The 17,017-nt window shown below is 32.6% G+C and overlaps 1 protein-coding gene across 1 annotated transcript; it reads left to right on the forward strand.

Moving 5' to 3' along the window:
* The first annotated feature begins 13,255 nt into the window (after positions 1 to 13,255).
* On the forward strand, positions 13,256 to 15,168 carry LOC115999918. The gene is made up of 2 exons (XM_031239875.1): positions 13,256 to 13,507; positions 14,669 to 15,168. The coding sequence occupies exons 1-2, from the start codon at positions 13,288 to 13,290 to the stop codon at positions 15,013 to 15,015; spliced, it is 567 nt and encodes a 188-aa protein (XP_031095735.1). The 5' UTR covers positions 13,256 to 13,287; the 3' UTR covers positions 15,016 to 15,168.
* Positions 15,169 to 17,017: the final 1,849 nt, after the last annotated feature.

Below are 17,017 nucleotides of genomic sequence, written 5' to 3' on the forward strand. Positions count from 1 at the left end.
AAACTGAGTTTCTCCCATTCAGTTCATGTACCACATGTGTGTACACACACACTCACCCACACACACATGCATATATACATACTCAAAATTTGGAGGGAAAAAATAAGCATAGAAATAGATAAATATTTACGAACATATGGAACTGAAAAAAAAAAAAAACAAAAAAAAACAAAACAAAAAAGAAGCTATATATACACACGCACATACAAAACTTTAAAAAAAAAACATAAAAACATATTATCCTACCTTAGTGATGATGGGAAGTTGACAAATTAATCGTAAGCGGAGTTTGAAGGATGCTTGGAAATATATGTATTTATATGAAGGATTTATAATGGTATTTTTGAAATAATAAAAAACAACTATTTCGAATGGACTAGGAATAACTAATACCAAAGGAGACCTTGGAAATGGCTATTCTCAATTTCTCGTTACAAAGGGAATAGCCAATTTTGTAAAATTTTATTTGTTACGTAAAATCGAACCAAACCGCGAAATATATTTATTTCACAAAATAATATTTTGTTTTCAATGGACTCCACAAACTAAAACGTCACGTAAGGGAATACCTTAGAAACGTCAATATTCTCCAACTTAATTATATTATCCTTTCCTAGTCGCCTAACTAAAGCAGTTGAAAATTCACAATCTAAAGTTGGCAAAGGCAACCAACCTTCACTCTCTGATATATACATGTTCTACAAGATTGAAGCGTCACATACTATCTAATTCTTTATACGTATATTATTTTAATGATGCTTTGCCTTTCTTAATCCAAATATATAGACTTTATTATGGAGAAGGTTTAGCTAGCCACATCAGATCAGATCAGTCTATACTCTATATATTCGATCTAGTTGCCTAAAATTCAATTTAAATAAACAATTAAAAATCATGAACTAAATTATTAGTATAATTTTTTTAAGTACTATCGACTCTGTTATGTAGTTGTCTAAGGCCGGCCTTCTTGAGTGGGGCGACCTCCTTCTAATGCACCTCCTCTGATTCTCTGGCCCTGACGAAGAGGTTGGCTACTAAATGGGCCATCTGTACCGTAGATAGCGTGAGTTAGTAATAGACGAAAAATAAGAATTGTGTTGGACTAAGTAGGGCGTCTTTACTTGCATTATGTCCTGAGCCAGATGCTCGCCGACCTGGTTGGTCGACCAATCCTTCGTCATCAGTTCAGGAGGTGGTGCGGCCGCGCAGATTTTGCTGAGCAAGGCGGTCGTGTGGTCGTCTCCGTACTTCAAAAGAACATCAACGAGCGAGGTCGTCAAGATGGACTGGACCGGCAATGTCGCCAAAGGAGAGCGATCTCCTCGACCTGGAGACCTCTTCTTTTCCTCTCTTGGCCACAAACCAGGTGACCACCACATCTTTGCGTGGGGAAGTCTAGTGGGACCCACCTTGTGTGGGCATTCAGACTGATTGGACCGAGATCATTCCCTTGAGTATCCTTCGAACATATCACCTATAAGCGCATGGCACTTCGCTCACGAATAGTAAGCTTGCCTTTAGCCCTTTGCATGACCGCCATGCGGCCACCATGCCGCATGATCGACACATGTCGCATGACACCCTATATATACCACATTTAATATTAAGAGGACTTTTGATTGTTTTCACTATTAAATAGCTAAGTAGCTCGGGACCTCTAACCCACTGTCACGTAGACCGGATTACGCTTAGGGTAAGAATTGATGTACCCGGAAGTACTAAAATACCTTTTACCGTATGTCATCGTGTGATTGCGTATTTACTATATCAAAGCGAATGAAATCATGATAAAGAAGGCAAAAGAACACACAAATTGAAGAATAGGAAAATGACGGAAACTGAGGAATTATGATTAGGATCACCCAAAAAAGCGAATGAGATCACACAGATCGAAGAAGAGGAAAATGAACAAAAAATGAAGAATTATAATTGGAATCACCGAAAAAAGTGAATGAAATCATGATTAATAAGGCAAAAGAACACACGAATCGAAGAAGAGGAAAATGAAAGAAAAATGAAGAAGAGGAAATGAATAATTACGATTTTTTAAGTCACAAATCCATTGTATTTATATGTGGAAAATGTGATCATTATAAATTTATATGATTTCTCAATGAAAGTGTAATAGTTTATTTAATGTCTTTAAACACTAATTCTAGATGTACTTTTGTCCAATGATATTTATATGGGAAAATGGTCAAATAGGCCCTCAAACTTTACCCGAAAAGTCAATTAGGTACCTAAACTTTTTAAAGGTGCAATTAAACCCTTTAACATCTTACTTTTGTGCAATGAGGTCCAAAAACAGGTTGGTGACCTGTGATAGTAGGTTAGAAATCATTTCCGACCAAAAATCACTGCAGGCGACGGCGACGGTCGCCGGAAAAGTCAACCGGCNGACCAAATCTGGTTTTGACGGAAGGAAGGAAGCTTCCTACGGCTACGCGGCAAGACATTTGGTTTTATTGTATGCAATGTCGAAGAGCGAGGAACAAGCTATCGGAATCCCCTATAATCTGGCCTATCAGGCGCCACCGCCACCACCGCAGCAGCAGTACTTTGTTCAACAAAACCCTTACCAAGCTGGCGTCACCCCTCCGAACGCCATCGTCGGAGACCCCAAGGGAATTCCGATTCAGCAGACTATGTACCGCGACAATCCGGCACGGTTCAACTGCATCCACTGTGGCAATTCTGGACTTACCCTTGTCAAGTAATTTTCCTGATTTGTTTTCCCAATTTGAGCTTTAATTTCTTGTTTCTAGATATTTACACTGTACATTATAGGCTTTCCTTTCTTCTGCTTAATCTGATAGATATGTAAAAAGATGTTGGCTTGATGAACTCTTTTCTTTTCTCATCATTTCTTACTTCTAAGACTGAATTATTGGATCCAGTAAGCAATGGCAAGATTCCAGAGAGGCGACTGACTTTTCCGGCGACCGGCTCCGTCGCCGGTAGTGGTTTTTAGTTGGAAATGATTTCTAACCCGCTATCACAGGTCACCACTATGTTTTTGGACCTTATTGCACAAAAATAAAATGTTAAAGGGTTTAATTGCACCTTTAAAAAGTTTAAGTACCTAATTGACTTTTCAGGTAAAGTTTGAGGGCCTATTTGACCATTTTCCCTATTTATATTACAAAATTGTCCTGAATTTGGATGAAAAATTTCACAATCACTATCGTTATTAGTAGAATAGATAGATATATATAGATATAGATATTATACATAACTAGTATTTTCGCCCGTGCGTTGCACGGAATAGATTTGCTATAATATTTTAAGAAGATTTGGATCGATATAAAATTATATAAATTATAACATCAAATATTATATAGCGCAATTGATGAAATTTGTTGGACCGATTATGTTTTCTGATGTTTTCTACTTTTCCTTAAATTAGAGAAAATAATTGTCCAATTACCCGTGCGATCCACAAATAAATTTTTTATTATATATTTAAATAATAAAAATAAAGATAAAATTATAAAAAAAATTTAATATTGAACATGTACATTTATTTGATTATAAGATTTGTGCATATGTAAAAGTATTACTCAATTAATTGAATAATATATGACTTGTTTGTCTACAATTATCTTAAAAAGATCAATATGTAATATGACTTATGTAATTATATTATTACTAAATAAATATGGGAAAATTTAGAAATAATTTAATTATAATTATTATAAAAATAAATTCAAAGACCAATGTTTAGTTTAATTATCATAATAATTATTAGGCAATTATTAATAGTCAATTACACTAATATATGTGTAAGTATACTTTTATAACTTAAAGTATATTCATGTTCACTGTATCGCATTGGATTTTTTCTTCCTCCTCGATATTTGAATGAATTAATTGTAATTATTATAAATAATCTAACAACCCATGTTTAATTAATTTTTTTCAAGTTTAAATAATTTAAAGTTTTTAAAAGGAAAGTGTAATTAACTTTTTCAAAAGTTTTTTAAAATTAATTTCCAGTCAATTAGTAATGTCCTTTTCCTTTCCAATTTGCCTAATTTCCATTTCTTTTTTCGTTCGAATATCTTTTTATATTTTTAATCAATTAGTAAAATCAGTTTTCTTTTCCATTTTATCTTTGCTATTGTTTGGACGGGAATTTCACAAAGGATTATTTTATATTTATTATTAGTAGTATAGATATAGAAGTATAGATAAGTATTTGAATTATTATTATTGGTGTAAATAATAATTAATAAATTATTTTTCTTATAAAATTAGGCCGAATTTGTTTTCATTATTCACAATTATAATGGTTTAATTATTCTCAGAATTTGGTAAATAAAATTTTGTTACCAATTAAACTTTATTAATTTTTTTATCAATTAATTAATAATATTAGTTTGTGCAGTATAGAACACATCCAGTATAGTACAAAATTTTAAGAAGAATTTACCAAATAGTTGATTACAATCCACTCCTCCGGGAGCCTTTAACGATCCAAAATCTTTGAATTTGAACATGTGTTTGTAAATGAATGCAAGTTCCCTAAGGAAGATCATGAAATTTAAAAAACCAAGCAAAAAGCTGAAAAAACTCAAAAAAAAAAAAGAAAAAAAAGCATCATACTAACAACATAAAAAATGCATAACAATAAATACAAAATAAAGCAATATGACCAAACATGACCATGATTTTATTTCTATTAAATAAAACAATATACAATTAAGCAATATTAAATAAAACAATATCTTGATCGCAACAACATAATTTGCAGATTTGAATGTGGGGAGGTCTGGAATAATTGCACTGCGTTCTGCGTTTCTCTTTTAAAGTCCACAATATAGGATTAGGCAATCCAAAATCTTTGAATTTGAACATGTGCTTGTAAATGGATGCAAGTTCCCTAAGGAAGATCATGAAATTAAAAAAACCAAGCAAAAAGCTAAAAAAAAAACTCAAAAAAAAAAAAAGCATCATACTAACAACATAAAAAATGCATAACAATAAATACAAAATAAAACATTGTAGAATTGTAGGATTAGATTAGGGATTTATATAAGGTTGTATCTTATTACGATAGAATTGTAGTAGGATAGGAATTGTAATGTAGAATTGTACAACGAATAGGAATATAGGAAATAATCGCATCCTAAATATTTGTAAGACTGTTTTGAGCGGGAAGTTTAAAGTGAGGATTTTGTTTTTATATATATAAAGATAAAGATTATAGATAGATTATAGATTATAGATAGATTATAGATAGATATAGATAGATATAGATTTTATTGTTGATTCTAATTGATGACTGCAGGTATACTAATACGAATGGAGGGAGTATTATAACAATGTACTAATCCTAATGTATAACAATGTTTTGATGCTATATGATTTCGTGTTTTAATATTATTGTACTTTTAATATTATTTTATTGTTTTAATTGTTTTAATGTACAATATTTTGGGCGGGAAATAAGATTTCGTTTTTTGAAGATTTTGTTTTTATATATATAAAGATAAAGATAAAGATTATAACAATGTACTAATCCTAATGTATAACAATGTTTTGATGTTATAGGAACTGTATTACCATATTTTATAATATTACGCAAACCATAATATTATAGGTCTGTTTTGGGCAGGAAGTTAAAACTGAGGATATTGTTTTTATTAATAGTATAGATTGCATTGCAGAGAAAAATATATATACTGAATTATTACCATTAGTAATTCTAGTCTAAAATTGTATTACGAATAGGAACATAAGGAATAATATATTTTATTAGGAATTCTATTTTAATTTACAATTGTATTAGGGATAGGAACTGTATTATCATATTTTATAATATTACGCAAACCATAATATTATAGGTCTGTTTTGGGCGGCAAGTTAAAACTGAGGATATTGTTTTTATTAATAGTATAGATACATTGTATCTTTTTATTCATTAACAATACTACAAAGTTTCATTACGTACTCTGATGAATTATATATAAATCGAAAATGATGTTAACCGTAACTTGGATACTGTGCATAAAACATTCTTTTTTTTTTTTTTTTTTTTGGAAATAACATTTAAAAAAAAGGGGGGAATGTTTTTTCGCACATTATCCAAGTTATGGATAATCTGCATAATTTTTTTTAATGTTATTTTTTAAAAAGAATGTTTTTTTTTTTTTGAAATGGCATAAAATTAAACATTCTGACGATTGCATTAAGCATTGGCAAATTTCCAAAACTGATTTATGTTAGTGCTGTTAGCTAGTCAAGTTCTCCTTAGGAATATATTGCATCGCGCGCATGTCATACTTGCACATATTACCTAGTTTTAGATTTTCATTACATTTTTTTGAAAAAAAAAAAAAATTCATTACAATTCCTGATTTTTTTATAAATAAAAAATGCTTGGTTCTCTCCCAAAATTTTCCTCCTTTAAAATCTCTCATAACATGTCTTATTCATTTGTATGGATTGATTAACTCCACCAACTTATTATTAAAGATTAAATCATCCAATAAAAATGAGCCATGTCAATTGTCAGGAAAGAAAATAAAAAGAAGAATTTTAGGGTGCGTGTTAGGAATATAGCGGAATAATGCGGAAGCGAATAATCGAAAATTGAGAATTATAGAAGTTAAATAATAGGGAAAATATATAATAATGACAAAATAATAAAATAGAATATATATATTATCACTCAAAAAGAATTAAAGAATGAATAATATATATGTATGCTACGTGAGGTAATTAAAGACAAGGAAAGAAAGAATTCAATTGAGGTGTGAATTACAAAGCAAATTCCTAGAGTATTTATACATTACAAAATTGAGTGAAATGCGGCAAACACAAGGAAATCCAACAATAGCGGTGGAGAAGTGTAGGAACGTGAGCATGCATGCGAAATCATTGGAGGAATGGTCCAAGATTAATTTGAGCCACATATCAATATATCATATTCTAACAATCTCCATCTTGGATCAAATTTATTGCAGAATTAGCAACTGGAACAGCCGACTAAATTCAAGCATTGCTTGAACTTAGTAATGCATGTCTGCTGGATTCTCCAATGTGTGAACCTTCTGGACAACAATATCTCCTGCAGCTACAACATCTCGGATGAAATGCATTTGACAGCTCTCGGGTTTAATTTACCCGTACTGGAATGAGCATAAGCAGGACATCCAAAAACTCGTAACATAGAGTAGTCAACAGGATTACCTGACCAAACTTCTTCTGGAATTTTGAAATCGAGGGATGAATGTGGAGACCTATTTACCAAATAGGATGCAGTAGAAACGGCCTTGGCCCAAAAATCACGCCGCTTCCATAACCCAGCATTAGAGAGCATACAATGAGCTCTCTCTAATAGAGTCCTGTTCATACGTTCGGCAACACCATTCTGCTGGGGTTTTCCAGGCAAGGTCTTGTGCCTGGCAATTCCTTGTGTTGCACAGAACTCAGTGAAATCTGACTCACAGAACTCCAAGCCATTGTCTGTCCTGAGCTTCTTGACCTTTTTTCCTGTCTGAGTCTCAACGAGAATTTTCCACTTTTTGAAAATAGAAAATGCCTGATTTTTGTGTTTCAGGAAATAGACCCAGACTTTACGAGAAAAGTCATCAATAATAGACATAAAATATCTACAGCCTCCCATAGACTGGAATTTAGTCGGTCCCCATAAATCAAAATGTATATATTCCAATACATCTTTAGTACGGTGTGTAGCAGTAGAGAAACTAACCCTCTTTTGTTTCCCAAAAACACAATGCTCACAAAATTGTAATTTACCCGTACCTGAACCGAGGAGGCCTTTCTTGCTCAGGATATGCATGCCTTTCTCACTCATATGCCCTAGACGCATATGCCATAGTTGAGTGAGATCAGCATCAGACACCGATGAGGATACCGCAACTGAACCTGTCACTGTACTGCCATGCAACACGTACAAGCTTCCAGAACGAGAAGCTTTCATAAGAACAAGAGAGCCTTTAATAACTTTCAGAACTCCACCTTCAGCTGTGTACTTGCACCCCAGAGATTCCAAGGTACCCAATGAAATCAGATTGCGTTTCAAATCAGGAATATACCAAACATTGGTAAGAGTCCTGATAACGTTATCATGAGTTTTGATATGAACACTTCCAATTCCACTAACCTTGCATTGGGCATCATTACCCATCAAGACAACTCCACCATCAACTGGTTCTAGAGAGATGAACCAGTCTTTGTGTGGACACATGTGGAATGTACAACCAGAGTCCAGAATCCACTCAGTGTCGCTCCGTTTGTCACCGGAGCTAACAGATAACATCACATCGCATTCTGAATCACTCTCAACAACACTAGCTTCATCAGACTTCTTTTCTCTCTCTTGTTTGTTCTTCAGTTTGAAGCATTCAGTCACATCATGACCATGCTTCTTGCAGTACTTACAGGATTTGTTGGACTTACGTCCTTTGGACTTGGATCTAGATTTTTTATTGCTACTCTCCGTTTCAACTGAACGACCCCTAACAATCAAGCCTTCACCTTTGTCCCCAGACTTAGTTTCTAAGTCAAATTTTTCTTTGGACAGTAGGTTCGACTTAACACTGTCGAAAGTTAGGATTCCAAGAAAATTACCATACAGCATAATTTCTTTGAAATGCTTGTATGATTCAGGGAGAGAAACAAGCAATAAAATAGCATGATCCTCATCGTCAATTACGACATCAATATTTTCCAAGTCCAATAAGATAGAATTGAATTCATCCAAATGAGACTGAATTGAAGTACCTTCCGTCATACGGATTGTGTACAGCCGCTCCTTCAGGCGCAGCTTGTTCGCCAGAGATTTGTCCATGTAGCGCGAATCCAGCTCGGACCATAAACCTGACGTAGTCGTCTCACCTATCACCTCACGTAGAACCGATTTAGACAGGCACAATTGAATGGTTGAGCGTGCCTTGTCATCTAAATCTTCCCAATCTTCGTCTACCATTGTAGCCGGTTTCTTCTTCTTCCCAGCTAGCGCTTTCTTCAAACCGTTCTGGGTTAGAACGGCTTCCATCTGAACCTTCCAGATAGAAAAGCTAATTTTCCCGTCGAACTTCTCTATATCGAACTTGGTAACAGTCGACATCTTTGAAAATAATTCTCAATTGAACCTGGCTCTGATACCACTTGTTAGGAATATAGCGGAATAATGCGGAAGCGAATAATCGAAAATTGAGAATTATAGAAGTTAAATAATAGGGAAAATATATAATAATGACAAAATAATAAAATAGAATATATATATTATCACTCAAAAAGAATTAAAGAATGAATAATATATATGTATGCTACGTGAGGTAATTAAAGACAAGGAAAGAAAGAATTCAATTGAGGTGTGAATTACAAAGCAAATTCCTAGAGTATTTATACATTACAAAATTGAGTGAAATGCGGCAAACACAAGGAAATCCAACAATAGCGGTGGAGAAGTGTAGGAACGTGAGCATGCATGCGAAATCATTGGAGGAATGGTCCAAGATTAATTTGAGCCACATATCAATATATCATATTCTAACAGTGCGTTTGGTTCACACATGGGAATCGGAATCGGAATGGGTATCAAATACTTGGTAATGGTAATGTGTTTTGGTGAAAGTATTTAGCATGTTTGGTAGTTTGGTGGAATGGGAATGATTATTAATAGTTGAGGAAGAAAGGAGGAAGGGAGATGAAACTCTTATTTAATAAGGGTATGGGTTTTGTCATTAATGGGGTATTCCAAACCCATAATAGCATTCACAAAACCTATCAACCAAACACAAGCAATCACTTTCATACCCATTCCTTATGTCTAAACCCACCAACCAAACACACCCTTAGATTTTTCTAAACTTATATCTTTAACATAACAAACATTCATTGGTCATTACAATAAGGGTGCGTTTGGTTCGCACATGGGAATCGGAATGGGAATGGGTATCAAATACTTGGTAATGGTAATCGGTTTTGGTGAAAGTATTTAACATGTTTGGTAATTGGGTGGAATGGGAATGATTATTAATAGTTGAGGAAGAAAGGGGGAAGGGAGATGAAACCCTTATTTAATAAGGGTATGGGTTTTGTCATTAATGGGGCATTCCAAACCCATAGTAGCATTTACAAAACCTATCAACCAAACACAAACAATCACTTTCATACCCATTCCTTATGCCTAAACCCACCAACCAAACACACCCTAAATAAATTCTCTATATATATCTTTTAATTTTATTCACACCATCCAATTAAATGATGGCATGTTGGTAGGCAAAAGTCCCACGTTGCACTCTCCAGTATTTTCCTTCTATATATGGTTCATTTCTGAAACCGCTAAAATTAATTATATTAAGATGAAAGTGTGTTTGGTTGGTGGGGTTAGGCATAAGGAATGGGTATGAAAGTGATTGCTTGTGTTTGGTTGATAGGTTTTGTGAATGCTACTATGAGTTTGGAATACCCATTAATGAGAAAACTCATACCCTTATTAAATAAGGGTTTAATCTCCCTTCCTTCTTTCTTCCCCAACTATTAATAATCATTCCTATTCCACCCAACTACTAAACATGCTAAGGGTGTGTTTGGTTCGCACATGGGAATCGGAATCGGTATGGATATCAAATACTTGGTAAGGGTAATGGATTTTGGTGAAAGTATTTTGCATGTTTGGTAGTAGGGTGGAATGAGAATGATTATTAATAGTTGGGGAAGAAATAAGGAAGGGAAATGAAACCCTTATTTCATTAGGGTATGAGGTTTCCAATTAATGGGGTATTTCAAACCCATAGTAGCATTCTAAAAAACTATCAACCAAACAATAATAATCACTTTGATATCCATACCGTATGCTTAAACCCACCAACCAAACACACCCTAAATACTTTCACCAAAACTCATTACCATTACCAAGTATTTGATACCCATTCCGATTCCGATTCTCATGTGCGAACCAAACGCCGAAAAAATATTTGACGACCAATGTAAAGATGCTATATATCGGCGATGAATGAAGAGACGCTACTTAATTAAAAAAGGTTAACATTGATCGGGTCTTTTTTTAAAAATATTTATTATTTTCTATATTATTATTGTTGTTGTTGTTGTTGTTTTTAAAAATCTTGATTATTTTTTTAACAAAATCTATTTATTCCTAAACATATTTTTTACCTGTATAAAATGAAAAATATTTGACTACTTATATTTTATTATCAGTTTCTTTTCTTCTTTTTTTTTTTTTTTGAAAGAAGGAAGGGGGACCCCGAGCCAGACTAGAATCCGGTTCTATTTTATTATCAGTTCTCTTTCCTACGGTTTTTAATCTATTTTCACAATTAAATATACAACTTTTCATACTACATACCTTTTTAAAATTGTTTTCAGTGTACAAAAATAAGGTTTGTAGTAGGAACATATTTTATAGTTCCATATCATTTTTATAATAAAATTCTTTATTTTTTAAAATATTTTTTAATGTTCATAATATTAATTATCATTAATTTCTTATTTTAGAATTTAATTGTGGGTGAATAACAATTGTCAATTGGGGCAAATAAAAAGAACCGATTTTGAAGAGACCAATGAAGATGTAAGAAGTGTGGCTTGTTTCATGTTTCATCCTCTTATATATTTTATATATATATTTTACTACTATATTTAGTAGTATACAAATTTGATTTTTTACATTATTGGATATTTTTGTGTGAAATATTACATTATAACTTTAGTAAAGAATTTTGAATTAACGATATACGTAGTAATAATTAGAAAGTAATATATATTGAAAAACATATATGTATATTTAGAAAGTTATATATTTAATTGTAAAAATAGATATTAAAAAAGGTAGGGAAGATAACTGATAATAAAATAGATATAAAGTAGTCAATTATTTTTCCTTATTATTTATATAGGTAACTAGTTACCACACGCGCATTGCGCGAATAGTCTAATGTCCAATATATATTTTTAAATTAGTGCTTCAGAATTTATCAAAGTATCATTCGATATCATGGCGAATATCAATGGACGATTATCAAATTTTTCATAAAAGTAAATATTTCAAGAATGTATAACTATGACATGTGGCATAAATATTTCATGTTAATTTTTTTTTTCTTAATATACGTACTCTAACGTATTTATAGTATATGTTTAACAATTATGTAAATTTTGATTGTGATGTGGTTCGAATCTAAGACATTCTTTATAAAAATCAATGAATAATAAGTTAACAATAATAAATAGTTAACGGAATAGTCCGTTACTAAAGTTTACACTAATGAGATATAGGGGTAGTTAGGATAAGTAAATAATATTACAGAGGGTAAAATAGGAAAAACAATTTAAAATACTGAAATTAAAATAATATGAACTATTCATTTCAACAAACAATTACACCTAACATTTTTTATTTTCCGTTAGTGCCTTAATTTTATGGGCTCTTATTAGGTTTGTGGATGTAGATTTATATGTACATGTAGATAAATAGATTTAGGAAATTAGATAGATATTGTTATAAAAAATAAAGAATTTTCTAATAAAAAATATAGTAAGTTAGAAAGTAATAAATATTTTTCAAAAAACGGGACAGGTCAATGTTGGCCTTTTTTTTTCTTTTTAAAAAAATGAAATGACATACATTCCTCATTGACCCGTGGTGTTTAGCATCTATACATGGTTGTACATTAAATATTTTCCTATTAACATTTATGCTACTAATAACTTAAAAGGTAATTGTATTTGTCTTCAAATAATCTTGCCTTAAATAATATGATTTTGTCAATTAATTTATGGTGGGTCAACAAATTCTTTCAAGCCACATATTAATATTAATTAATTAATATTCGGTACAAATAGTAATACTTTCCATCTAAAAATTAATTAAGAAAGGACACATTATATTGTATATAACTCCTCAGCAAATATAACCTTTACTCCAAAACAGTTAAATATCATAAATTCGACGTTTCTATCAAAAAAAAATTGTTTTAAAAAAAAAAACATTGTTACAAAATGAGTAATACCATATCGAAATAAGGTCACAAAAGTAATTACGAAAATTGTTGAAAAGGGCTTTTGAACCATGCAAATTAAGTTATCCATTTTCTGTAAATATAATCGAATAAAGATGGTAGCATTTCATTGTCTCTTCATTCCATCAAAATATTTTTAAAAAAAAAAAGTCCTTTCCTCACCTAAAAGATTTGTGATTTATGAACAACCTTACAACCCCAAAGACCATAATATAGAGATATGTTGCGCAAGCTTCAAGGGAGCTCTACTGCCTTCCTAATCAGGGTTATGGCCTCACCATTATTGCTAGCTTTCTTATTTTTTGTAATTCTTGAATCTCCGGCGACGGCGAATCTTATTATTGATGAGGTTTATAGTAGAGAGGAGCTTGTGAAAATGGCTGGCTATGGTGAAGACAAGATCTCCACCGTTCAGATTGAAGGTAAAGTTGTTTGCCAGACTTGCAGCGACGGCGCCGATGAAAGGTCGTCTCTTCATCCCATCTCAGGTTCGTAATAAGTACAGTTCATCAAGTTTCAATGTTGTGCATTGTTTGATCATTAATATTTCATGGATCTTGCTCTGCTACTAGTTGTTCATCAAGCATTTATTTATTATATATGTTCATATATGGTTGACTTTGTTATTTGGTGAACTTTTATATATATATATATATATATATATATATATATCACTGTAATATTTAGGACATATAAGATTATAAGGCCTAAAACTTTGTAAAATGAGGTTAGAAAAAGCTAGTTCATTTTGTGATTTATTTGAAGGTGTGTCTTGGGTGAAATCCGCTGCTAGTTCATTCGTTGATATATTCAAATGTGTGTTTTGGATGAAATGACATCGTGATCTTAGTCATAAAAAAATACATAGAGAGGGTGTTCCATATAGTTAATGGGATCAATTAAAAAAAAATCAATAAACAGCTCTCAAAGGAGTAAACTTTGTATTTATCAAGTCAACCTGACTTGGGTTTCCCCAAATATCTAAGGAGAAAGGAAAATGATAAATGGACTTCAATGGAGTAAATTAAATCGTAAAACTCCTGTCATGTGTGTTGATTTTATTGGAGAAGTATGAAAAGAAAGTAATAAAAATTGTTGCCCGCATTTATTTAAATGAATCAAAGGGTGACATGTAAACATAGAATAGAAAATGGAATAAAATATGTAAAGAAAGTAATAAAAATTTTGCCCACATTTATTTAAAGGAATCAAAGGGTGACATCTAAACATGGAGTAGAAAATAGAATAAAATGTTAGAGCATGTGTAATATTATTCAAGGAGAAATTGATGTTGGGTGTAAACTTCTTATTCAACTCTTATCTAAGTACTCCATACATTTTTGGGTGAGTGATTTTATTTTATTGTTGCATATATAAAAGTAATTAATTAGTAAGAAAAATTACACTTTTAGTCGTTCATTTAGATATGAGATTTGGTGGGGGTTTAGTGATTAAGGGTTATTTTGGAAGTCCCACCTCCAGCAATAAGGTCGGTCTTCGATTTACATGTACTAAAGACATGGGTGTCCGGTGGGGGTTCGATCCCCACTAAAGATATGGTCGGGGTCTCATTCGGAGATCCAAAGTCTAAAAAATTGATCAGTTGTATAGAATGGAGTAGTAATATATGTATATGTACGTACATGCAGGTGCATCAGTGGGTATTTTGTGCAGCAGAAGTGGAAGAAGAGCATCATATTCATGGGTAAAAGGCAGCACAGATGAACACGGCGGCTTCCTCATAGATCTCCCTTCTAATCTTCATGCAATCCCAAATCTGGAAAATACATGCCTAGTCAGGGTTCTTCATCTCCCAAAGGCCTCAATTTGTACCCAACACTACTACTACTCGAGGGCACCAAAACACAAAGGAATTCAACTGATTGGAGTTCAAGAAGGCACCCGCAGTTACACAACTCACACCATACACCTTACACCTAAATCTTGCAATCACACCCAACAAACAATGCTAAACATCTCATCTTCTACTACCTAGGATACACACACGCACACATATGTATAATCACATTAATTTGTACAAATACTGATGATGTGTTTGGAAGAGATTAGAGATGTATATTATTATAATTATTGTACGTGTAAAAAGTCTTATATTTTAATTTTTCAACAAAAAATGGATTTGGATTAAGCGCTTACGTCAAAACGAAGCTCAACAATTTCCTCCTCCCAACACGGCCGCAAGCAAGCAAACTTGCTATTTTTAAAAGGAAGCAAAATTTGAACTTTTGACCTCTAGTATGAAATACAATAAACTTGCATTTTTACCATTTCTCCATTTAGAATCTTTTAAAATTAATTGTAAACTTGTCAATTTTAAATGTTTAACTAGTTAGGTAAAAATTAAATATTAGACCCTCTAAAATTTAAGGCCATGTGCTGTAGCCCAACTTGCACAGTCCAAAATCCGGCCCTGCCTCCCAGACCAACCAGTTTTAACTAGTGGCTTGGCTCTGATATCACTATACCACTTGTTAAGATCAAACGCTTACCACTTACGCCAAAAATTATAAGCTATAGCTAGTAGCGAAATCGCAATTTTATTTCCTTTATAGACCGCCACACACATTTTTGAAACGCTAAGTGCTAGATTTGGCCTTTACCTGCCAAAGACTTTGTGGTCTAGTGGCATCCGGTGTCCCGGTTTACACTCTCACATTGAGGATGGGAGTGGGTTTGTTGACTCTTTGTGCTTCAGTACTTTGAGAAAGTAGCTATGGACAGATACTACATTGTAATAGAGTCAGTAACACTCAAAAAAGATTTGGCCTTTACCTTTTTACCCGCCTCTGCCCAACAAATATACTTTATATAATCATATCTAACACGCATTATATATATGCATATTTAGTCTTAATACCTTAACATATGTTTCTCAAAAGAAATTATGTGCACATCAAATTACTTTTCATAAATTTTCATGTTTTCTAAATATAGAACCTAAGTAAATATTCTTGGCTTTCCTTTTTCCTATTTTTAATTTTTCCAGTTCCAATTAATAAAAACACCCCAAATTTACCAAATTTCTTGCCCAATTAGGACTTATGAGAGAGCACACATTGACCAGTTTTCTTGCCAAATTAGGAAAAAAGCATTTCCCATACATTTTCTAGTTTTCTTGCCGAATTTCGCTGGTTTATAACTTTATATTGCAATTACGTACCACACCGACTTGAACATGATCCTATCATTCCAATCAAAATAAGGATTTTGTACAATATCTTAATTTGTTCAAAAGGTTGGTAGTATATATATCTCACACGGAAAGCTTTCAACTTTGTTTTGTTCTTATAGGTGTGCCTATTTTAGCCACAAAGCACCGTTTTTAGTTTTGTAAGAGTTTTTAAAGAATTGAGTACAATCAATTTTACTTTGAAGTGATCCCACTTATCTCTCATGTAGGTGATTATTTTATGAATATTCCGCATACGTACTACACTTATGTCAACTTATATTTCGAACCGTCAAAGCATAAAGCATGCTAGCCTCGTACGAGAGTCAATGTTCACTGAGGAGTGGATAGGAGTCCGAAACTACTACAGTGACGCGTTTCGTTCCATAATTTAGTTATCCCATTGAACTCAAGTACCAACTAGGTTGGGTATCCATTATAGAAATTTTAGTGCAACGGCTTTAGTCTCATTCCTTGTTTCAACTTCTCAATCAATTCTCTATTCAACCCTTTGATTAATAGACCCGGTACTTTCAAAAAAAAAAAAAAAAAAAAAACAGACCCAGTATGTTATCTTTTGACTTTACGTAGTCAACTGAGACAACACCAATTGTGATCGATAAGCTATTTAATGGTATTATGTCTACAACATGTATGTCCAGACCTACCATTATACATGTTACTTTTTATCTTACCCATTGTGGCTTAATTATCACAATGCACACAAATTGGAGGTATAAATTTTTCCCAAATAGAAATATCTTCGAGAAAATGACGTAGTGCATATAAATTATATGCATAAAAGACA

The sequence above is a fragment of the Ipomoea triloba genome, chromosome 1, assembly GCF_003576645.1.
Source record: "Ipomoea triloba cultivar NCNSP0323 chromosome 1, ASM357664v1".
Classification (NCBI taxonomy): Eukaryota; Viridiplantae; Streptophyta; class Magnoliopsida; order Solanales; family Convolvulaceae; genus Ipomoea; species Ipomoea triloba.